Source organism: Protopterus annectens, chromosome 11.part0, assembly GCF_019279795.1.
Source record: "Protopterus annectens isolate FY-2018-M chromosome 11.part0, PAN1.0, whole genome shotgun sequence".
In the NCBI taxonomy this organism is placed as follows: Eukaryota; Metazoa; Chordata; order Ceratodontiformes; family Protopteridae; genus Protopterus; species Protopterus annectens.
In genome coordinates, this window is record NC_056745.1 from 191658204 (window position 1) to 191683843 (window position 25640).

Genomic DNA, 25640 nt, shown 5'->3' on the forward strand with positions numbered 1-25640 from the left:
GGAAATCATGTTAATAAAGCTACTGGAAAAGGCACTTCTCTGTATAATAATAACTATATCATTTCGGACAATTGAGCCTAACTCATAGGTATAAGCACATTATTTCTGTTAATTGACTATGCATTTCAATGTATATTTATTTTAGTGAGAATGTGCTTTCCACAGCAAACATGCTAATACATGTTCGAATACTTTAAGAAGTTGGTAATAATTCATTTGCTTACACTGGTTCATGCTATTAAAAGTATGTAACACAAAATGTTGAAAACTGTCTTTGGCTAAGAGTACTAACCAAAGTCACTTTTACAAATTAATCCCATTAAATTCTCAGTGACCAAAGCTTTTTAAGTTCCCAAAGTAGATACTGCAAAAGAAAAGAAATGTATGCACCTTACTATGTTCTGTATTATGATTAAAAGCAAAAAGAACATATAAAACATTACTCACTTTCTGAAGCAGAAAACAGAAACACTATTTCTGAAATATGGTGGTGACAAGAAGTATATTATTTTGTCCCTATTTCATACTACAGACTGCCAAATCTCAATGACTTACATGCATGTATAAAAAAAAAAAAAACACAAGAAAGCAACATGTAAAGAAAGATCTGGAATCTATTTCAGTACTACTTGTATATGTCTCTCAGCTGCAAAAATAAAGTGTGGATACAAGTAACATTCAATTTGATAGGCCCCATTAGCTATCTAGACTGGATGCAAAATTTATTATGGTGATTAAGACTCGAGGTATCGAACAAAATGGTTTTTACCCCATGATTAGCCTGTGAGTTTGGAACTATTCTTTTCAAATAACATAGGTTCCCAGCACATTGTTTGATAACGAACCCCTGTGATATAAATGTGCAGTTCCTATCATTATACAGGTAGACATGATGCAGTATGTGTGATGGATCGGGAGCCTTACATTTCACAGAATCAGCTGTTATCAAATCCACTGTCATTGTACTGCTACATCTGAGTTCCATTTCATACGAAGCTGCACTTCACTACATTCTGTTGCTGAAAAGCAAGATTCAAATTTTGTTTTGTTGGGTTGGTGTGGGGGGTTTAAGTGTGTGGAAGAGTATGTCAGTTTAATTGAATTTTTTGAAGTCTGGTGTCTTTTTATTGGGTTCTGTATTATTCATGCAGTTTGTCTCACTTATAATGGCATTAATATATTCAAGTAAGGGGGATCCTATGATAAATGCTCCCACTCAGGGGTAGGTAACTTGTCTCCAGCTAAAAGTCTGCTCTTTCAAATGTGTAGTTTATTGGTAAATGTGGCACATTGACATTTAACGATCTTAGTGTTAGTGGACTTGTTTTACTATCAGATACAGGACGTACTAAGGCAGGGACTTTTAGGTAATTAGAGAGGTCTATTTCTGTGAGCAAAGACGACTAAACTAAGATGAAGTAAGTTATAAATTACTGCTAAGTTTTAAACTTGTTTGCCTTAGTCTGTCAATGGTTGCCATTTCCGTCTATGAAGCTGCAACAACAAATTAAAATCCACGCTGAAAAAGTTGCACTAAATGTGTCCTTGTTCTTGACCTAGTCCAGGTGAATTTCTAGTCAATAATTTTTCTTCTTTGAGTAATGAACATAATAAAATACTACTCTTAAAACAAGCATTTCTGCAATAATAATCATGGTTAATGCACTTATATATTTTATTTTTCAGCACAAAATTACTTTCCTAATCTATCCAGGTCCTATGCATATGAGAAAATTAGTTTGTCTAATTTTGACAATTATTTCTACCACCATTAAAATGCAACTAGGTTTAAACTGTGTCCTTTATATGTACATTTCTGGACTAGACCATTTTGTCCTGACATTTTCATTCAGTCATGTATTTTTGACATCTGAATCCTAAAACATAATAGTACATTAAGAATACGTTCTTAAAGGTAAAAAGAAAGCAGTGAGAAAACTTAGCGTACTGATGTGGATCAAGAAGACTGTGTACCAATACCTGCAACACTTCCAGTAGTAAAACAAACCCATAATATTAAAGGTACATTATCTGTACGTAATGGCAAATCAACAGCTCTGTGTTGGATGTTACATGTAAAAACAAGAGTTTCTTCAAAAATGAACTCTATTTTAAGCTGACTTTCACAACGAAGAGTGAAAAACAAACATGATTCACATTATACCATTACTATATTAAAAATACCTTTCATTGTATCCTCAAATAACAATTTCTTCAGTTTAAGTAGTAAAGTTGGGAAATGAGTATATTTCTCTTTCTGGCATACTGTTTTTCTGCTATGCAATGAATGCATTTGTTTCCACTCTGGAGACATACCAGGAGATTTATATGAGGCTTCTACCCATTTGTTTTGTTGGCAGTAGATTACATTATTATATTTTGCCACTTCTCTGACAATGGTGTTGTCACGAGGGTGGACATACCATATTTACATGCATTTCAAGGACTATAATAAACAGACTAGTCTACATAAACAATCACAACTTCAGTCTTTGTTCAGGAATCAGAGATAAATTTTAGGGTGTGACCCATACACATTCGCAACACGTATTTAAAATTTTGCTTCATTTTCCACTAAGAGGCCATCTTTCAGTTCCTTGGCGGGCTGCTGGCACTTTTCCTCTTGATCTTCCAAGCTTGTGAGCTTTGTATGGTTCTTCTTTGGCTGAGGTAAATCTGGTGAAGGAATTATCAGCTGAGAAAATCTCTGTGGTGAGAAACAAAAGGATCCTGTTACTTGTGTAGCACCGGTCACACAAATACAATATTTGCATTAGCATGATGAATGTTAAGGTCAGTTGCTGATGTTGCCAAGCCCATTGGTGATATTAAGTGCACACCAATGTAGTGGGAACAGAGATTTACACTGTTCTACATTTTTGTAGCAAATTATTTAATATATTTTCTTGAAATGACAGTATATGTGATAATCCATCAAGATGCAAATCACCGTCAGCCAACAGATGCTTCAGTAAATAAACAGGCAGCATGTGGAGGTAACAGCTGATGCTTGAAACAGAGAAAAGCAGATGGAGTATGACTGGCTAACTGCATTAGGCAAAGTGTTGGTCTGAGTCACTATACATTTGTCTGTGTGAGGAACTTAACTCACATATGCTAAGTCAAAAACTAACTAAACACAAAGTGTGATGGTGTCTCATTATCCACCTAACGACGAACAACTATGTCAACAGGGAGAGCCATTTGTCAGGTGACTTGTGACCACTGGTTGCAACTCTCTGTAAGAGTAATTCATAGTTGGAAATTAAATGTGTTTGGATATGGTACATTATTTTAAGAGCCACTGGATCAAGGAGTCATTCCATCAACTCTCATATAAAGAATTAGTTACTTTGTGTGAGGTGGTAAGTAAGCTTGATACATAAACCCCTGCAAGGCTGCTCATTCTCTAGGGAAGTATCTACTGTTTTGTTTCTAAAAAAATGTATCCATTCTTTCTTTGTATCCTCTGAACAGTGTTTGATCATTTTGCAGTCACAAAATTTATAGAGACCCACTCCTATCTACTGACATTACCAGCATTTGCTGTCCCCTTTCATGCTCTCCTTTTCTAATCTTTTCTAGATTATTTACCATCTCTGTAGAGTAATCATCTGCTGCTGCTAATGTTATGCAACTTCTTCTGATTTTTGCATGCATTTCATCCCATTTCTCCATACTTAGATCAAGGCCCTTTTTTACTTTCTACCTTGCCTGGAGTGTAAACCTAGGTGAATGCATGTTTAGCTCTATCAGATCAGATAAGGCTATTCCCCCAATCTTTATGATACTGCATCACTCCTTCTAATGTTATTTATCTGTTCCTTCCCATATTTTATACCATATGTTTGCTTCTGTGACTATTCTCTGGAATACTGCATTTCCTTCTGTGGTTCTGAAAAGATTTTTTCCCCATTTCACATCAGTTCTACTTCATACCTACCACCCTGTTTCCTATCTGACTCTACCTCTAAGAACTACTGGATTCAAGAAACTCATCAATCTGTAATTCCCCACAGCTCAGTGCTTTCCAGTTTACCCATTTCATATCTCTCCATCTCACAAATCCTGCCTTCATTTTCTTAATCTTTTCTTTCCAAGTTTACTCCAGCCTCCACTTCTCGAGTTCTTTTTTGCCTGACTCATTGAGTCAATGTTCTATTATCCCCCTTTCAATTTTACCATCATCACCTTTGTTTGCCTCTATGCAATGCTAAATACCACAGTGTAGCTTGCAAGAGTGAGGGGCTTTCAAAACTCAATACCTTTCAGCTCACAACGTTTCCTTTGCCATACTTGTGACTCTTGCACAAGATACCCACCCTTCCAGGAGCAGCTCATAGCACTGACCTGCTGGGCTATAGCATTTCCAAATGAAAATATGACAATATGGATCTTTATATTCTTTATTTGTTTTTATTGTTTTTATTTTTTCTTAAAAATATTCATTGTTCCAGTTTTAGGACTTAGAGCTCAGCTGTGATTCCTTTAAAGGAAAAAAAAAAAAATGTCAGATAACGTGGCTATGCAACTTGTAAAAAAGCCTCCCAAAAGAGAATAAGGTGATTATACCCTATTCTAGGTCCTGCTGTTTTGTGGACATAAGAATGACATTTCAGTGGTTGTTTGGGCTGCTATATGGAGCAAAGAGAACACCATTTCCCCTGGCTCAGGTTGCATTGGGTGACTGAGTCATCTTAAAACAAAAGTGAAAGAATTCTTGTAAAAGGAATTGATGGTGCGAGAATGGGAGACATTTTTTCTGCATTAAATAGTGCCTTGAATAATTTCCTCAGCCTGCATAATGGCACAATATATGTTATTTTATTTAACTGTGTGTAAGAGTGCATGTGTGTATGGTCTACTTCAAATGAGCGAACACTCACAGGATCGAATTCCCCATCATCAAGACAACTTTGCCAAAATACTAAAATAGGGACACCTGACAACATCGAACCTCAGATAAGCGAAAACAGCTATCCAAAGATCCCCAACCATTCCACTAATGAAAAATATTACAAAAACTAAACTGAAGCATTCTGGTGAACTAAATTTCTACATAAGTCACCCTATACAGCAAGCACAACATCCAGTACTAACGTCCCATAATGCTAAATGACTTTATAGGAACATGTCTTCACTAATTAAGAAATACAATACATTAACTGTATTACACCATTTTTGCAGATGGGGAAGCCCCCTGCGCCCCCTCCCCCAGAAATTAAATATACCAACTCCAAGATCACACTACCATGAAAAAAAGGGCACATTTGCATGTAAGTTAATAGTGCTGAGGCTGACTACACGTCAGTAATTTCTTTTTGCTCATATGAGGTTCGAAGTTGTCAGGTTTCACTATTTTGGTATTTCAGCAAAGTCATCTCAGTGCTGTGTAATTCGATCTTGTGAGCGTTCACTCATTTCAGGTAGACCCGTGTGTGTATGTGCTTGTCTAGGGTTGTAATGGTTTGCACTGTATGCATCTGACAGCAACAAGCTAAAATAAACCACTGTGGCTATTAATGTATTCATTCATTAATTTAATTGCAAACAGACATCTGATGTGTATACAGTCTCAATAAAGTGGTTGCATTTGTGTGGGTTGTAAGTTATGCTTTATATGTCTGACAGCAGTTTGCTGAAACACATTACTGCAGTTGTTATTTATGTATTTATACTAACTGCTTATGAGAAGCCGTGGTGGTGCAGTGGTAGCGTTGTCGCCTCACAGCAAGAGGTTCTCCCGTTTGATTCTTGGCTGGAGTGCCTTCTGTGTGGAGTCTGCATGTCCTCCCTGTGGTCGAGTGGCATTCGAAAGACATGCGTAAATGGGCGTGCCTTTGTTGAAGGTTGGGCGTCAAACTGGCACCTCGGCATCATAAAAATCTACTGCCAATCATTAGCGGACCGGAGTTCTGCTGTGGCGACCCCTAACCGGGAAAAGCTGAAAGAAGAACAAGCATACTAACTGCTTATGGTTTGAAAGAGTTCCAAGCCAGTGAACAACAAAGCTACATTGTCTGAAAATGTTGTATTTTTTTGTTATCTAGTTTTAACTGTATTTTAACAGTCTGTATATATTCTAGCTAAGCTCTTTAAACCTATATTCAGTAATTCCAATAAAATGCTGCACTGCAGATTTTACCATTAAAGTAGTCTAATTATTTTATTTTTCTTAAACACCTTTATCACTTAAGGAATAAGTAAACATATATTAACAGAAAAGAAAACAAACTACATTAACATTTTTTTTATTCATATACATTATACATCACTTATCTTTTCTTTCTTTATAACTATCTTCAGTCCAACATTATATAAATTGCTGAATTCTGGACTTCCCTTAAACTGCACACTTTTTCCTCGTGAACATTATTCAGCATATATTATTTCCATAATTTCCATTTATTTCTATGTAATTGGCTCCTTCCTTTTCTAAAGATCCTGCTTCCAGTTCTTTTACCTCTTTTATAACATTCAATATTTCACATATAGTTTGTTTAGACATTGATTTCCACTTTCTAGTAATTGCTTTTTGGCAGCAAAAAGAATTATACTTAATAAGGCCTTATTATATCTATACAGTTCAGAATGTATCTTCTTAGTTACAGCCATTTGCTCACCCAATATTCCTAGCAGAGTACTCTGCAGGGTATTTTTAAAATATGTCAACTCATTACACTCCCAAAACATATGTTCCCAATCATCTCTTTCTTCCCCATCACACCTCAAACATTTGTTGTCTGAGGAAAAATTCTATGATGTCTGCTTGGGATATAAAAATATCCATGCAAACACTTCCAAGCAAAGATTCTAAACCAGTGGTGCACAACGTCCGGCCCACCATGCAATGCCATTCAGCCCCCAGAGAGTAACCAAAGAATTTTTAAAAAAGTGAAAAAATACTATGCCTTACTCCAGTCATGCAAACTTCCCAACACATGCTTACTTACCTAATTGATTGCAGTTGCACATACCTCTAATTTTAGCCATGGAAGTAACTATTCTTTCTTGTTTATAACTTGTAGTCTGTAAACAGTAGCAACGTTCTGCAAGAGTTTGTAATAAGTCATGGCTGCAAGCCAGAATAAAGTTAAATTCAAAGAAGAAAACAAGCAATTTCATGACTGCTGTCAAGTAAAAATGCCAGTCACCTGTACCTATTGCTAACTCGTAACAACTTACTATGTTTTGAGGTGGCCCGCAGATGCATTAAGAATTTGTGTAGTGGCCCTCCCCACATAAAGGTTGTGCACCATTGTCCTAAACCTTCTGGAAGGTTTGCTAGCTTGGGAGATATACATATGCCCTCCCACTGTTCTCTTGTAAATTGCTTTCTCAGCATTTATTCCCAATCTTTTCTAACCTCGTCTGATTCTTATAGTTACCATGCAATATTTTATATGCCCTACTAATTTTCCTTTTCTAACAGCAATTTATATTCTAATATTCAACTAAAACCTCTACTAGAGCGGGTCTTTCACTTAAGATTCGTCTTTACCTTTCTCTTTGCCTGTACTCTGACATTAATCCATGGTAAAGAAGGCAGTCTCTAGCCTGCAGTCCACATGTCTTCTTGGCCTCAACCTGCTCTATTACCTTTCCCTCTCAAGTTATTTGCTCCCAATACTTTGGTTCCTTTGCCAATTTTCTACAGTAACTTCCTGCTCCCTCTTGCTTATTTTCTGTATTCCAACTTGTAGTCATCCCTACTGGCAGAATCTCTTTTTTGATTCTTGTGTTTGCTTAGTTCTTAGGATACATTCTGCTGCTTTATGAATATAATATTCTGTATGGTTATTATTTTCCTTATGGATCTGCATCCAAACTCCCACTTTGCCTTTATTTCTTGAACTTCCCCCATGCTTCATAATCAAACCTTTCCATTTTGAATTATAACTTCTTGATTGTGACAGTAGCCTAGCTGTTGGAATTAAACCTCATTTTCTTGTGAGGGGAGTGAGAGGCAGGCTACTTCAGGAGTTGGGATTGCTTTAAGGTAATTCCAGGCTATTCAACATCAAAACTAAGTGCCTGAAGAATTTTCATTTCTTCATGTGTTTTAAGTTAATTTTAACAGTATGTGCCTGTTTTAGCTAAGCTCTTTCAGTGTATAGTCAATAATTTCAGTAAATAGCTTTACTGCATTGTGTTAGTTAATTAAATAGTCTGTTATTGGTATCTTTCTTGTGACAGGAGTGAGAACCAGGCTAGATCAGGAGTTGTTATAGCAATAAGGCAGCTTCAGATCATTTGATTGCAGAGATACAAGTATGAAGAATTTTCTCAACCTGTTCTTGTTGTATTCTTAAACCCCATATATTTCTTGTTGCTTGTCCCTTATGCTAATTTAAATACAAAATCCTTCCCCATTCTTCTTTTAAAATCTGCAACATCTGGGAAAAGACTATCAATCTCAAGTAATCCTTCTGTATATTTTGTGTATTCTACCATAATTACATACACTCTCTTCTGCATTTATTTAACTCACATAAACTACTAAGCACTGTACAATATGGAAGATTAGCCTGCAATTTTGATCTGTGTTGTCAGCATTTTAGCACTAAGTTTCCTAAGACAGTGTACAAACTGACTTATGCCAACACATAATGAACTTACATTCAGCACTGATAATTCCATCTGTGAGAGGTATAAATCCCTAATTAATCTGGTAGCTTCCCTTTCATCTACCAACTTGCCTCGTGTGTTTCATAAACCTCAATCACAATCCCTCATTAATCACACTAGAGTATTTTATGTTGAGGGTGTCAAAGAATCACTCTTAAAGCCTCCAAGGAATAAGAAAATTAAGTCTCAGCAAAAGTCAGACCAGTCATCCACCTCATGCCTCCACCACAAAAAGAGACACCCTTTGCAGAAACACTCAAAAACCTATTACTTTGAATTACAACAGAAACAGAAATGGTATAGTGATAAGTGACTCTTTTGTCAGGCTTGGCAAGGTGAGGGTTACAGTAAGTTTTCTTTTAAACACCAGGATCTCTGACATTACAATGGTCTAAAGACCCTAACTTTTGACAAATATGACAGTGACATAATAGTGGTACAAGTAAAGTCGAATGACTTGAGACTTAACAACCTAATGGCCAAACAGAGAGACTTGTGAGAACATTTCATGCATGTTACAAATGCAAGCAAGGCACCCATCCTGAGAGGAATCCTTTCACCTTGAATGATACCTAGATATAGAGAAAAGATAACTAACTTCAACAATTGATGAAATAGTTGATGATATTCCCAGGTGATCCATACTGGGGATGAGATGCTTGACAGTTCAGTTTGATTCACTAAGGATGGCCATCAACTCTCCTATCAAGCTTTTAGCATACAGGCTAACGCCTTAGCTATCAACCTAGTGCCTTTTTAGGCAGAGTCCAGTAGATGGACATTCCAAACACCTAACATATCAATCTAAAAATGAGATTACGTTAAGGTGTTTCTCCTCAATGCCAGAAGTCTAAACAATAAATTTGCCTGATTATGAGGAATGCCTGCATTTGGAAAACACCCATGTCTGCATAGTTAATGGCATTCCATTTAAATGTAAAGATAGCACTCCCTCTGTACCTGGGTTTGCACTTTTCATGTCTTCAGACCTAATGGAAACTGTAGTGGAGTCCCCATATTTGTCAAGGAACACATTAAATCCAGGAAGATCCCTAAAAGCTGAGCTCATTGAACTACAGATCTCTCTCTCTCTAGATAGGATTAATTATTAGTTAAAAGCTTGTTAGAGAGCACCTGCATTGGCCCTGATGAGCACATAACATTCTTCAGTGTTCTAAATGATTTCCCTGTTAGCAAATACTCCATTATTTTGGGTGACTTTACCTACCCTTCAGTATACTACGACACCTTAACCTCTAGTGAAGGACATGGTGAAAAATTCCTTGACTTAACAAAGAAAACTTGTCTTTGTAAGTTGGTAAACCTACCGCAGACACAACATTCTTTTTTTAAACACCTTTATTGATTCATCACTAGTAACACTGGCAAACATACATATACATAAAAGTAATCAAACCATATTAAAAGGTTCACTTTTACAAATGCCATACATCACATATATTGTTATATGTCGTACAGTCAAAGGACTATTACATAAATTGTTTAGTTTCTGCCTTCTCTTCAACCTCATTCCTCCTCCAAAATATTTTTCTGCATGTATTGTTCCCAGTTTCCATTTTTCCTATGTAATGTACTCCTTCCCTTTTCTAAAAATCCCACTTCCTGTTATTTTATCAATATTAAAATATTCACTACTTCAAGTAGAGTTTGTTTGGATTTTGATTTCCATTTTCTAGTAACTGCATTTTTGGCAGCCACCAAAATTAAACTTAACAAGGCCTTAGTATGTCTAGGTCATCCAGATCCTGTATACCAGCTAATTTCCTTTATTACACTTATTTGCTCATCCAGTATTCCTGACAGAGTACTCTGTAGGGAATTCTTAAAGTCTGCCAACTCATTCTGCTCCAAGAACATATGCTCCCAAGTAACTCTTTCTTCCCTATTATACCTTTAACATTTGCGATCTACCTGAGGAAAAAATTCTTTGGAGTATGCTTGGTATACAAAAGTATGCAAACACTTCCTGGCAGAAATCCTAATCATTATCATCAGTCGTCCCCCCCCACCTTCCCTATTTTTCTACATGGGCTTGGTTGTTGTGTTACCTGTCGACATATCTCTCTTGATTCAGTGCTACACTCCTGCCTTCTTCAACACTTATGCCTTACTGTCACAGATCTTCTTGCACAAAATCCATCCACCTGTTTGCTGGATACCCTCATTTCCTCTTACCTTCTTCCTGTCTATCCCAAATCATCTTCACTAGATTGTCTTCTGACTTTCTGCACATGTGCCCAAACCACAATAATCTGTTCTGTTGGATCTTTTCTGTAATTGGAGCTACTTTGGCTTCTGCTCTTATGTCCTCATTTCTCCATCTGTTCCTCAGTGTGCATCCTACCACCCTTCTTAGGCACTTCATTTCCATCACATCTACCTTTCTCATCTGCTCTGCCTTTAATGCCCAGGTTTCTGTACCATACAGGAGTACTGGTCACACAACTGTTTTCTACACCTTACTTTTTAGCTTCCTTGGCATTCTTCTGTCATACACTACACCTGACTTTTGATGCGAGTTGGCTGTAGCCCCTCTGATTCTAGCATTGACCTCTTCACTCAGACTTCTCTTCTCCTCAACCACCCTCCCAGATACTTGAAGCTATTAACCTGTTCCACTATCTTCCCTTCTATCTCAATTCTCAGCTTCTTCTGACTTCCTCAGTTTGCTGCCATTACCACTGTCTTATCTGTACTCAGTTTCACCCCATGTGCCTTTGGTTTTGCATTCGATTCCCCTCATCCTTTGCTGAAGTTCTTGATCAGAGTCTGCCTGTAATGCTACATTGTATGCATACAGCAACTCTGTTGATCTGTCCCCTCCAAACTGTTTGCTAATGTACTCCATCACCAGTATGAACAGCAGTGGGCTCCAAGCTGAACTCTGGTGCACACCCACTGGGAACCCCAGTGTGACTCCAAACACTATTTATACTTGAGTCATTTGGTCATTGTACATAGCCTGCACTAATTCTACCAGTGATTTTGGGACTTTGAACCACTGCAGTACTGCTCAAATCAGCTTTCTTGGGACCTTGTCATATGTTTTCTCCAAGTCTAAGAATGCCCAGTTGGACTCTTTCCTCACCTCTAGCTTCTTCTCAACTATCTGTCACACTACAAACATTGGGTCAGTTGTGCTGCATCCTGATCTGAATCCAAACTGCTCATCTCCCATCTTATTTTCTACTGCTCTGCATATCCATCTATCAGTCATCTTCTCTACAACTTTCATGCAATGTGACAGGAGTCTGATACCTCCCTACTGCCCACAGCTGTGGATGTCCCCTTTGTTCTTATACATTGGCATGAATATGCTTATTCTCCAGTCATCTGGGATATGCCTTTCTCTCCACACTGCTATGGGTTCCCTCAAGAGCCCTTTCTCCCCTATCTCACCCAGCATCTTTATCATATCTGCTGTGACCACATCTGAGCTTGCTGATTTCTCTGATTTTGTTTTGCTTAGTGCAGTTCTTACCTCTTCTATGGTAGGCTCCCCTTCTTCTCTCATCATAGGCCATGTCTGGGGCAGTACAGCTTTTGTGGGGTTTTGTTCATTCAGAAGCTGCCTGAAGTATTCCTTCTATCTGCCCTTGATGTCTTGTGGACTGGTGAGCAGGTTGTTGATGGCATCCCTTATGAAGTGTGACTATTTTCTTTATCTTTCTGTCTTTGGCTTGCAACCTGATATAGTTTCTTTGTGTCACCTACTGAGTCACTTTCCAGAAGCTGGTAGAGTGCCTCTGATGCCCTGTTCTTTGATATTGCAACTCCTTTCTTAGCTTCTTTGTTAGCCAACCAGTATTCTTTCCTAGTCTGGTCTGTCCTTTCTATCTCCCACTTTTTCCAGCACTCCTTTTTTCTTTTGATGACTTCCTGGACTTCTACATTCCACCACCAGCTTTCTTTATGTACCTTACTTCATACCTGACTAAGCCACATATCTGTTCTGTACTCCTCACACATGCTGTTTTAAGGTGCTGCCGTTCTTCTTCAACTCCACCTGCTTCCTCCTCTTTTTGGCATGCTAGAGCCCTGAGTAACTCCTTGAACTGTTGTACTTTCTCTCCAGTCAATTTCCAGGTCTTCAGTCTGGTCTCTGTTGACCTTAGCACCTTCTCTGATGACTGTTTGCAGCTGATTGTGGCAACCAGTGGTTTTTGCTGTGGGCCCACTGTTTCACTGGGATGACTTTGCAATCCCTAATTCTACCCCAGTGCCCTTTCTTTACTAGGAGGAAGTCTACCTGAGTTGCATGTTGGCCACTTTTGTATGTGATCTTGTGATGTGTCTTTTTTCCAAATTGTGTCAGTTACTATCAAGCCATTTGCCAGACAGACGTCTAGAATGGTCTTTTCCTTCTTTATTCCTGTTGCCCCACCCATGTGGACCCAGGTAGTCCTCATACCTTGTTCTGTCTGTCCCAAAATGTGAATTCAAGTCACAAATTATCAACATCAATTCATATTGTCCTCCTTTATCTAGTAGGTCCTGCAACTGCTGTATGAATGCCCTCTGTTCCTCACTATCACAACACTGTGGGGCATAAGCTAAGATTATGAATACTGCCCTATCATGAGCCTGTCACTAATTCTGATGACGTTCTTCACTTCTGAAGCCTCTCTCTCATCATAATTCTGGCAGCATTTTTAGCATGTCCTCCTCCTGAGGAGCAGACTCTGGATTCCAAGCCAAGTGGCTCTGCTGCACTACCCTTCCAACTTGTCTCTTGGATACATAGGATGCCCAGTCTCGTCCATACCATCATATCAGCCGCTTCCAAGCTACATCCTGTCAGTAAACCTGCATTGAGTGTAGCATTCTTAGTTCATGCTTGGCAGGTTGATTGGTTTTACATCTAGCTTTCGCTCATCAAAGCTATGCCCCATAACTCAGGTCAGGCAAGTGGACACTGGCTAGCCTGTAGCTCATTGGTCAAGGGTGCTGGACATTATGGTGGGTACTCACTGGCCAACAGGGGCACATAACAGCCTTCCCCCATTAGTATGGGGTCCCTTATGTAGGTCGGAGTAGGCCAAGTCCTCAACCCACTTATCACTAGCAAATACCCATGCCCAGATGACAAAATTAGTTAACATGATTGAATCACCTAGAGTCATATTTTACAAAAAGAAAATACTAAATCTTTTAGATACTGTTGCATATTTGACAGCCATACCTAAGTCCTCCCAATGCTTATTTTGTGAACTGCATATCCAATCCCACTTCCTAATCTTTTCTGACCTATATCCCCTCATTTTTAAGTGCAGCTTATGTTCCAGATTGAATTAAAAACTCAGACAGTACAGGTCTTTCATTTAGGACTCACCTACCCATTCCTCTTGTATATACTCAGATATCAATCCCTGATAGAGAAGGCAATCACTAGCCTCCAATCCAAATGTCTTCTTGGGCTCTCCCATTTCTATTACCTTTCCCTCGCTAATTATTTCTTCCCAATACCTTGGTTCCTTTGCCAGCTTCCTCCAGTAAATTCCATCTTCCTCTTGCCTATTCTCTATTCCCCTAATTGCAGTCATCCCTCTTGGCAGAATTTCCTTTCTCCATTCTCCTGTTGGCTTAATTTTTAGTACACTTTCTACTAATTTATGAATATAATATTCAGTGTGACTGATGTTATTCGTCTTAAGGATCTACACCCAAAATCCCATTCTTTCCTTATTTCTTGAACTAGCCCCCTGCTTCATTATCATCCCTTTTCACTTTGAAGTGTAACTTTCTGCTTGTGTTATATGTAGCAGCCTTATTGTACAGCTGTAAAATGTATCCCTTCAAATCAGTTAATCCTAAAACTCCTTGTTCTGTTGGAAGGATCAACTTATCCCATTTGACTATTGCCTTCTTCCCCTCCCAAATAAAATTCTTCAACTCTGTATTAATTACTATCTACAACTTCCCTTCTAGTTGATAAGAATATGCCTGACCTGTGTAAAAAATTAAAGGGACTAAAATATTTTACTGCTTGTAACTTGCTATCCATATCCATAGGCAACAGCTTCCAGTTTCTCAGTTTTTGTATTATCTTTTGTTTAGTCTCTTCCCACATATCCTTAAGTGCCATAAGAAAATATTTTTTAATCCATACTAATAGAAATCCAACTTATTCTGTTGAATGCTTTCTCTGCATCAAGGCCCACAACTAACAGCAGTACCTTCTTATATTCTGCTTCCCTCTGAATCATCATTGTTCTGTTAATGTTGGCAAATGTTTGCCTCCCACCATAAAACCACACTGATCCATATCAATTGATTTTGTCATGACATTTGCCATTCTTTTAGCCAGTATAGACATAAACACTTTATGAACATGGTTTAAAAATTGAAATAGGCACATATGAAGCTGGATCAGATGGGTCTTTAGCATCTTTAGGTATTACAGCCACCACACTTTTTTTCAGGATGTTGTTGCCCATCCCCCCTTTTAAAATAATTTTAAATAAAACCTTCCAGATCGTTATCACTTTCTTCCCTTCTCCAGTGTCTTTCGGCTCCTCCCGTTAGGGTTCGCCACAGCAGATCACTGGTCCGCAGATCGATTGGCAGTGGAGTTTTTACAATGTCAAATTGCCAGCCTGGTGCCCAACCTTCAACGAAGGCACACACACGCACCTACTTTATGTCTTTAAAACTCAGTCAACTGCAGACAGGACATGCAGACTCTGCACAGAAGGCACTCCAGCCAAGAATCAAACCAGAGGAACTCTTGCTGTGAGGTGACAATGCTAACCACTGCACCACCACAGCCAACAGTTCAAAACTTCTACCAGAATACCATCTATTCCTGGAGACTTTTCTGCAGATTGCTTATACATTACCATTTTATCTCATTTCCTCCTATCCTAACTGTTAGTTGTTGAGCCTCATCTTTCTCTAACCTTGGCATATTTAAGTCTTCCATAAATGTTTCCATTTGTGCTTCCCTTGATTTCCCCACTTCTCAGCTCCATACAAATTTTCATAAACATTCCAAAATATCTCTAATATCTCTACAGGATCTCCAGTTATTTTTCTTGTTATAGTGTCCCTAGGTTTGGCAGCATCCCTTTCTACTTTCTGTTGCCTAAGTCTTTGTGTTCTGAAATTATTATTAAAAACAATTGCTTAACCGCAATCTTTCTAAACTCATGCATATTATCGAGGTACTGCCTTATTTTCACTTTAGCACTCTGCAAATGCACCTATTTTTGTTCTGTGAGATTTCTTCTTATTTTGTAATACTTAAACCTTTGTCAGCCCTCTAAATAATTCTTATTCATAACAAGATCTTTTTTTTTCATTTATTTCTACCCTATTTTCAACTCCACTTTCATTTTATCCCACTCACTAGCTATACCTTGTGGATTACTTTTTATTTTCCCTAATAACTCCTGGATAGTTGCCACTATCCACTCCTTAAATCCCTCTCTTTTTAACAGGTAAGTGGAGAAGCACCAGTGTCTCATCTTTACATCATTACCCCACATTTTTATCTTAGAAACTTTTTGAGCATGTCTGAAATAGTTATTGGATGTGTGCCAAAGTGCTTAATTAAATGCACATGTTCCTATGAAATATAATTTCTGTTTAGTCTAGCCCAGTTATTGTACCATATGGAATACTATGTAAATTCTGTACAAGTTCCTACTACTGAAGTCACATCTTTCAAAAAATATTTTCATAAATTTCTTAAGAAATCTACCCTCATTGTTATATTTTCCTTTCTAGGTCTCCCAATACATCATCACTGTTGCAAATTAAATTCCAGTTCCCACCTATAAGTAATATTCCCTGCTGAAAGGTTACCATTTCTCCAAACAATATTTTAAGCTCCATAATAGCAGTTTTAGGTGGAATATAAATGCATGTCATTGTAATCCTCTTCTCTTGCCAGTAGCCTCTTACAACCACAAATCTGCCATCTTTTTTTCCCTCTTCTATCACTACCAGAGGTCCCCTACATTTAATACAAGTGTTACACTTTTCTTCTGTCCTTAATATTCTACAGAATATCCATCTTGAAATCATTTTTTGTCAAATTCTCATGCTCAGTTCTTTCAATTGTGAATCATGTAGCATTGCTATTTGCATTTCTTAATGCAATTAAGTATTCTTTCCTTTTTGTTTATACCTGTGAGACCATTCACATTTCCTGATAATATGGAAAGTGTCACCAGTATGGTAAGATGTCATTATTCTCACCTATTATATATGGCAGATTTTTTAAATGTCTATTTCTGACTTTTGTAATACATCTGTGTATTAATGTTGAGCAGATTAATCCTTCATACAGTTTTTTTCTATCATTAACATTGGAATTTATGTCACATTTACAAGACTTTTTGTTCTAAGAAAAACCCTGAAACAAAAAACACATAGACACTCTCAGAACTTGTTAACAGACAGCTGCTAACACAGGCTCTAATTTAACCTGAAACTGGTGTTTTCCATACTAAGAGATATGTTATTGCTTGTGTTTCTACTTACATTAATTGGTGCCTCTTCTTATTTTATCTTTACCCTCCCCAGTTGTGAAAACAACGTGCATGCTTTCAGAAATCATTAACTTTTAGTCTTGAAGAAACCAGTGTTCCATCTTTTATTGCCCTATTATTAGCAGCTTGTTTCCATGGAAATGTAAGAAAGAAAAAATAAAAATGTAGTTTTCTGCTGCAGCCTGAAAGACAATCTGAAACATTCATTGCTAAAGGAAAACATCATTACATTTGGTGTTCTCATATGTACTTGTTTCCACTTAATCTCTGTTATTAGATTAAGCCAAGTGTCTTAATCCAGATATTCACCTCTACAAAAGTAACAGAAAACATATCAGCTCTACATATATTATGATCTGTGTACTTTACACCCCATCATCCCACCCCAACAACTAAAGATGATAGCCTATTAACGTACAAAGGAGGAAGTAGAAAAAAGGCACCTGCTTACTTTACTAACTTTATCACATACAAGAACAACTAAAAATACTTTACTACAAAATATGCAAATTCCATTATGAAAAGTTTCACAGAAATACTGTTAAGAACAGAAATTGTTTTACTTATATTTACTTTTTTCCTACTTCTTCCCCTTCCCTCAAAGTCCCTACAAACATTAATGAGATGAAGTGAGGCAAATGGGTTTCACTTCCACACATGTTTACCAAAGTCAACAAAACTCCACTCTTTCCACTTAAACTTATACTGCCGTATTTCACAAATGTGACTGATGCTTTGCAATCTCACGTTTATTCATTAATTTCTATGATGCTGGTGTTCTTCCTGTTCATCTCTGTCTCCCAACTCCAGATTCCGGTTCAGTTCCACAGTACTTCCACTTGTTCTGCTCAATTCCTGTGCTTTTCTCTCCATCTCATGTATTTTCCTTTGGATTAGTGGAAAATGTTTCACTGGCAAATTCGCTCCATATGCTTTTTTATCGCAAGAATGAGAAGCAGCTTCCCTTTTTGTTTGATGGCTCACTTTTTGTTGAACAAACTTTTGCATTTCCTCCTAAACCTGTTCTGCATCAAAAAATGACTTTGATCCTCCAGGAAAAAAATATTCTGAAGACAGTTGGATACATTGGCTTGGATCTAACATCTCTGTCTCTCAACATTCCCTTATAACCGGAATGAATTTATTTCTCTTCTGCCTGGTGTACACTGAATAATTATTTTCTACAAACTCTACTGTCTCCAACTTTTAACACTTTGCTCTTTTGCTACAGATTTGTCAGGATTAACTCTTTCTGCTGGTAGGTTTAAATCTTTACTAATAAAGGTCTTGGCTGCTTTCTCACAGCCAGATTTAGAGGATACATATTGTGTGCCATTTCAGTTAACATTTCCTGCTGTGGAATACTAATCCACTTGCTTATTTTTGCCTTCATAAAATTAATGCAGTCTCTTTCTTCCAGCTCCTCTGGTACAGCAGAAAAATCTCAGCTTTTCCCTAATTGCTCTGTCTTCTAATTCTACCATTTTTGAAACATCTCTTCTTAAGCAATCTCATACTCAGACAGCCTTTGCTTCCTTTCAAACTCTGATTGCAGTTTTATCAACTTATTGGAATTTCTGTTTTAAGTTTCTTCCATTTTCCAGCCTTGTGTTATTTGAGTTGATAAACTCCTTCAGTGTTTCATTTATTGTAATCAGCTCTGAGCACATTTGATTTATTTTTCCCCTAGATTAATGGAAGCCATGTCTTGTACTAAAACTGGACCATGAATTGTGTTATGCTGAACAGTTGCAGGATTCTCGCCAGTCATTGTTTTCTCTTATCTTTTGTAGTTGATTTTCTTTCAAGCTCTTAGTTTCTTCTTTGCTGGCACCCACTTAGTATACTTATTAGCTAGTAACTGAATTTTGCTCAAGCTAACAGTATCACTGGCTGTTGTTTCTCAGTTTCTGTTTCACACAGAAAATGATGAAGTTTATATCACATGGGATCACCCACTTCCAACAGTTCAAAAAATTGATGCGAGAAAAACAGATATGGTAGTCCATGAAAAGAAGACAAAAGTAGCACTGATTACTGAAATTGCTACACCGAGTGACTACAGTGTCTTATGTACAGAGAGACACAAAGTCATAAAATACCAGGATTTGCAGGAGGAAATTAGGGCAATGTGGAAGGATACCCAGACAGTTCCAAAAGTAGTAGAAGCAACACGTCTTATAAAAAGGAATTTACAATCATTACTCAAATAACAGCCACTGAGGACGACTCAAGCAAAACGGTGAATCAAAAAACTTTAATGACTTAGCGCTTTCACCAGTACAATGCATAATTAAATATTCTAAATGTCATAAATAATAATAATACAAACATAATTAATTAAACTTCTAAATAATTAATCTACCTAAATCTGATTAGATTTAAAATTCAAAATAGGTTTCAAAGACAGACAATCATTGAGACCAGGATTGTTCAAGGCATTTAACCTAAGTTGCCATTCAGTTTCCAAACTGCAACTTTGTTAACCAATCCCCACCTCTCTCAGTCAAAAAGACTCGATCCACAACAAAATGTAACTTCTTTTTCCAAAATTGACTTAAGGTTCCGCCCTTACTAAAAAAATTAATATACTCATTATATTACACATATATAAACTTAAGGAATTTTGTGGTGCCATTCAAGCTTTCCCCAAGCCAACAAAACTAAGTTGGAAAAAACGGGGGCACATTTCGCACCCATTGCCATTTTTTTTTGTTGTTTTGCAATTTACAATCATACTTGGATATGTTAACAATACCTGTAACTCCATACAAATTGCAGAAGAAGTCATTTCTGGGCACATTGTGGGTGCTGTAAAGAGCACTTTTGGCTGACATCAAAGACTGAAGCAATACTAATTTAATACATTTTAATAGTACTTTGACTTAGGAATGGGGTCCTTTCCTGTCATGGCATTAGAAAGCAAAAAGACTTGAAGAAATTAAAAAAAATAAATAAATAAAACGGATTAACCATTAGTTACTAGATCGGTAGCCAACTGGCTCACCAGCAGAACACACTCTGTCAAAATTGGTGACTCCACCTCCACCAGTAGAACTGTAACCAGTGGAGTATGACAGGGATTTGTGCTGCTGTTTGGCATCTATTTCTCAGAAGCCCAGGGCAAAGTAGATGGCCTTTGACTCACCAACTTTGCTGATGATTGCAAACTGGGAGCAATCACTGAGTCCCCCAATGATGTCAACATATTACAAGAAGGGCTAACACATACAAATGATTGGTGCCAAAGCCATGACCTACAATTAATGCAAAAATGCATTATTATTCCCTTTAGCAAAACAGAATTCCCTAAAAATTACAATATTGACAGCACCCCCCTAAGTTCCAACCCAGACTTGGGAACACAGGTTGACAGCAATCTGAAATTTGAGCATCAAGTTTCCACAGTGAAGCCTTCTACTTTGTGTATCTCATAAGCAAGGGCATCCAGGTCAAGGGATGTTATAACTCCACTGTACTTGACCCTCATCAGACCACTAATAGAGTATAATGCACCCTTTTGCATGTACCTCACCAAATACCTGCAGCAGCTGGAGAGACCTCAGATGTTTCTCACTAAGAAAATACAGGTACTCCAAACCATGACCTAAGTGGACAGGCTGAAAGCCCTATCACTTCACTCTGTATCTTATAGGCTGCTGAGAGGTGACCTGTGCCTGCCTATAGGGCAATCTCCAACCCTCCCCACTGGAAATGCTGCACATCCATAAGTCAAATGGTTCAAGAGTCACTCACTCTAGGGCTCTCAACCTAGCTTGTGACATTAACAGATCATGCTAGAGAGACAGATATGTCTCGCAGAGACTGCCACTTCTCTGGAATGGACTCCCTATTCACATAAAACAGAGATCCTCACTGAACCTATTCAAATCCAATGTAGATACCTGGATGCACAAATTCGCCCCTGGACTGCCATCCATGTCCCTCATGGACAGGGGGAGCCAGTGCTGATCACAGACCCTCTCTGTTCATAAATTTGTTCTGCGAACTATCCAAAAAATTAATGTAGGCAACAGAGTAAGAAGCCTGTCTGCTTGGGTTATATTTTATCCTGGTATATTGTCAATCCATAGTTTCCTCAGAGAGATTTGTTAAGTTTTGCATAATGAAATGCAACAAAACATAACAAAACAAACTTCACACCAGTATAGTTTTACAAATTAAAGATGTTAAAGAGTTCCTAGTAAAGGGCTCTACAGAGAAGTGCAATTTTCTTTACAGGAATTTGTGTTACCATTTACGGGAAATCCTGTGACATCCTTCAAAACTATACGTAAGTAACTGATATTGATTAAAATGTAGGAATATTTTCAACTTGAAAGACATAATCAAATAGCTTGTCTTTACCAGCTAGAAGGAACAGGTGTGCATCCAGGATTTATCAAACTACACAGCAGTTTGTACATGGGTCCCTATTAAATTGCCAAACGTTTCAAAGTTCGAATGTCATATGGCAGACACCATATGATCAAACTTTAAAAAGTTTGAAGGTGAAAGGCAATGGCTCCGTACACACAGAATGGAAAAATTTCACTTTTCTGCACTGAAGTGCGGTCTCGGAGTTGGTATATTTAAGTAGGGGTGGTGTGGAGGGTGCAGAGGGGCTTGCCCCCCTGCTCAGAGCATTAAGGTAAGTTTTTAAGTTTTTTTTTTTACTTTTTTATTATATATTCGAGGTTCCACGTTTCGCTCATATGTTGTCGAACATATGAGGTTCGAAATTTCGAAGCTTCGAATATATAATATAGACCCTTTGTACACCACTTTCCATGATACAGATACACCCCCATCCTGAATACTGCATCTTTCTGGAGATCAGAGTTCGTCACTACCACTAATTTGCTAATATCTCCCTCTGCGATTCAAAAGTAATACTACAGGGGTTTAACAGGTCCTGAGAGATGCTCAGTCAGGATCCTAAAATTAAATAATTAAACCTTAAAATGTATAAACCATAGGCATACTTGAAATATGCCAGCTATACCCACAGAAGGAAGAAGAAATAAAGAGAAACTAATTAGAAGCACAAAACTGCATCACTGTAGATTAGAGAACACTGCTCTGTTTTATCTCGGACACCTTTCATTTATTTGGGCTCTGTTTGACTTGCTCTTATACCTGCCTACTGCTCTAGTCTAGATTCAGCCAAGTGGTAGGTAGAAATGATGGTAGTGTTTTTATTTTCAGTTATGCTTCAAGTTCCTCCCAGATTATGTTTTATACTCCTCACAGATCCTCCTTGTTGTACAACAAGACCACCTCATGGTCCTAATCACTGATGATCAATGCTGTCCTCCCACTCCCATTAATATCTCCTTACAGCAGATACTATCAAAGCTGCATTTAATATTATACTCCCTCGTGAGTGCAGGGACGTCTTCCAGGTGGTGTAATCCTATCAGCTACTGCTACATGCCCTGATCTGGATAAGAATGACAGCAACTTAATGAGGCATGGAAGGGACTAGTGTATCACCTAATGGCCTATCATAGTAAAGGTGTGGTGCAGGTGGAATGGGGTCCCTTTCCCTATTTTCTTATTTCTTCTCCGAGAGACTGCATATGTCATGGCATTCCATATGTGCTCTCTTTCCCTTCCCTATTTAGGGCAGCATTCATTTTGCTGTCCCAAACTTCCACACTTCCAGTGTAGGCCACTAATGCAGTGACTGTGGCCCTGACTGCTTGGCCAGGAAGAAAAGTTGCCATAGGTGCTCAATATTCCCACCCCCACAGCTTTCCCATACCCACACAGCTGCCTGGGCTCATCGCTGAACCCTGATTAGTGGCACTGCAGTCAGAAGCAAAACCTTTGCCACACCTGGCTTGCTTCAGAAATGATGGTGCTATTATCATGGCAAATGCCCAATCACAATACATTGTTTAGCCATCCTCTGTATTAGTTTATGCAGTATTAGTTTATGTGGTAAGTCGAAAAAAGCTACTTAACTGAATATTTATAAGTCAATGTGACTACTTTGGAATCTAACAGTGAAAACAGTTATCATGCAATTTAGTATTACTAAAATAGAGTTACTGGTTTTCGGGATTGGTATAATGGTTAAGGTGTTTACCTCATAGTCACAATGTGCAGAGTTTGATTCTCATCCTTGAAAAGGTAATTGTGTATGCTTAAAATAGACCAAAAGGACAGCTAGCCTAATACTAACCTACTAACAGAGTTCTCCACAATTCAGAGCTTACTGCATAAATGCATTAAGTCAAGAAATAGTGCTACAGAGTCCACAAAGAAAACTGGACAGGATGATAACCCACATTTCAGTATACGTATTGACTTTTTCATTTGTTAACAAGTATGTTGTAGCTGAAGATCATCAGGCCTGTTAATGACCAAGGAGAAACTGACATTCACAACTGGTAAGGACCTTCCCCCTGTAAATATGACAAAACACTCATATTCATATTGTACACAATTACTAGCATTAGAGTGGACTAAATTCCACTTGTTCAACATCATATTAAAACAGTCTTCCCTTGTTAGATTACAGTACTTTTTACTTAGAAAAAAGTATTTGTCTACAGTATACAAGTAGCAAATTTTACTGAGGTGGTTTAATTGGCATGCTTTTGTTAGAGATGGGGACACATATTTATTGTGCACCTGGAAAATGAATGGTGAGGGAGACATAGGTCTGTTCATCACCAATCAATACATGCTCAGCTTCTGGCAGTAACCTATTCTAATACACAGGCAGCTTTTTTCCCTTTTCCATCATTTAGGTTTGTTTTATTATATGGTTTCCTCTTTCAGTTATTTTATCTATGAAGTGTGCATTTTAAATGATCAAAATAAAATCTAAAGCAACATTAGAGTAATCCACTTATTTCTACTAAGGACAAGAGACAAGCAGAAATAAGTATGTATGCACCTGCACTTATAGACACCCACATCATACATGCTCACAAACATCCAGCCCCCCCCCCACACACACACACACACACACCACATTAGTTGTACAGTGCATGTGTGAGTACAGCTTGTACTCACACATGCACATACTCACTCTACCTTTATACACACACACACACACACACACACACACACACACACACACACACACACACACACACACACACACAAATTCACAGGTGAAAACTAGGCCAGTGGCCACTGGTGCCTTCTTAAGCCTAGCCATGAAACCCTAATGTACACCACAAATTATTGTGCCTTAGTGGATATTTCAAGGGGTGTACTTTAGTCAAGGCATGATTTAATGGCTACCTCTGTCCATCACCATACCATGTGTGAATTTCCAATTTCCCATCCACTGGGAAATGGTGTGGGTGACCTATAGTTTATATATGGATATGGTATTGCACTTTGTCCATGGTAATCTGCACATGGAGAAACTCCAGTGTGTTGTCCCATTTAACCATCCTAGAGGTATGCTTGTTGTTGATGTAGATCAAGACACCTCCACCTTTAGTCCCTGTCTGTGCCGTTGATGGTCTAAATGTGTGGAAGGCACTGAAGCCTTGCACTGCTGTGGTACTCTCTGTGGCTTTAAACCTTGTCTCAGTAGTTGCACAGATAAATGCATTCTCCAAGGTGACGAGAGCTTAGAGGGGGTGGAGCTTCCTGTTTAAACTCCTGGCATACAGCAGTGAAACCTTTAGACTTCCATGAGCAGATTTTCCTATGTTGCAAGGTTTGTCGATCTGGCATTGCTTAAAAGAGGGCCTATGGGGAAGGATAGGGTTTTAGCCAATATTTGAAAGCTAGAGGGGACAGTTGCAAACCATCCTAGGCAAAGCAACGTGATTTGTTAAACATGTCCTCCCATCCTGACAAAAATTGCATCCCTCTAAAATTACACCAAAAACTAAGCCAATTATTGAAGTTAGTCACCTTCTGGTCATATTATAGCGAAGGTAGAATGCTGATCAATGCTAGGCACATAAAAGCCTGCAACACACAGTCCGAGAGCTCCATAATGTCTCTCTTCATATAATCTGTCTGGACTACAACTGAATCATACTGGTATCTGTGGTCCAATGACTTGAGTGCTGAGTGATCCTGGCCCTGATAGGCAACTGACCATTATTTTTTCCGTGTACAGCCTGATGAATGGGATATCAGTATGTCTTGCAATGGACTCCCCATGACTAGTTTCCTGGGCAATGCATTGACTTGCCTTAAGGGCTTGGTAATTGAGGCTCCACTGGGTGTGGCTGTATTTGCAGTGTTTCTGCTGAGTGATTTTGAGTTCATTAAGGATAATTTTCGCAGGTAAAATGTCTGGTAGGGCTTTGGGGTTTTGTAAGATTGCAGTTAAGTGCCTCAGCATAAGTAGGTCTATGTATGTAGCATGTACTGTGTCTGGTGGGTAAAGCATGTGCATCTCTGACAACCAGATTGTTATTATGTTTGTTTGAGACAGCTTTACCTCCAGAAACATTGTGTATGTACGTCTTCATACTGAATTTGTTTCTTTGAGGATTAAATGGTTGTCTG

General features: G+C 38.2%; 1 protein-coding gene across 1 annotated transcript in view; it reads right to left on the bottom strand.

The window, feature by feature from the left end:
- LOC122815260 (sodium- and chloride-dependent GABA transporter 2-like) overlaps positions 1 to 25640 on the bottom strand; it is a 942619-nt gene that overhangs the window by 548 nt on the left and 916431 nt on the right. Inside the window, exon 14 of the mRNA XM_044087611.1 lies at positions 1 to 2707. This exon is cut by the window's left edge and continues 548 nt beyond it. Coding sequence (XP_043943546.1) covers positions 2552 to 2707 — 156 coding nt within the window. The 3' untranslated portion in view covers positions 1 to 2551. The remainder of the gene's footprint in view (positions 2708 to 25640) is intronic.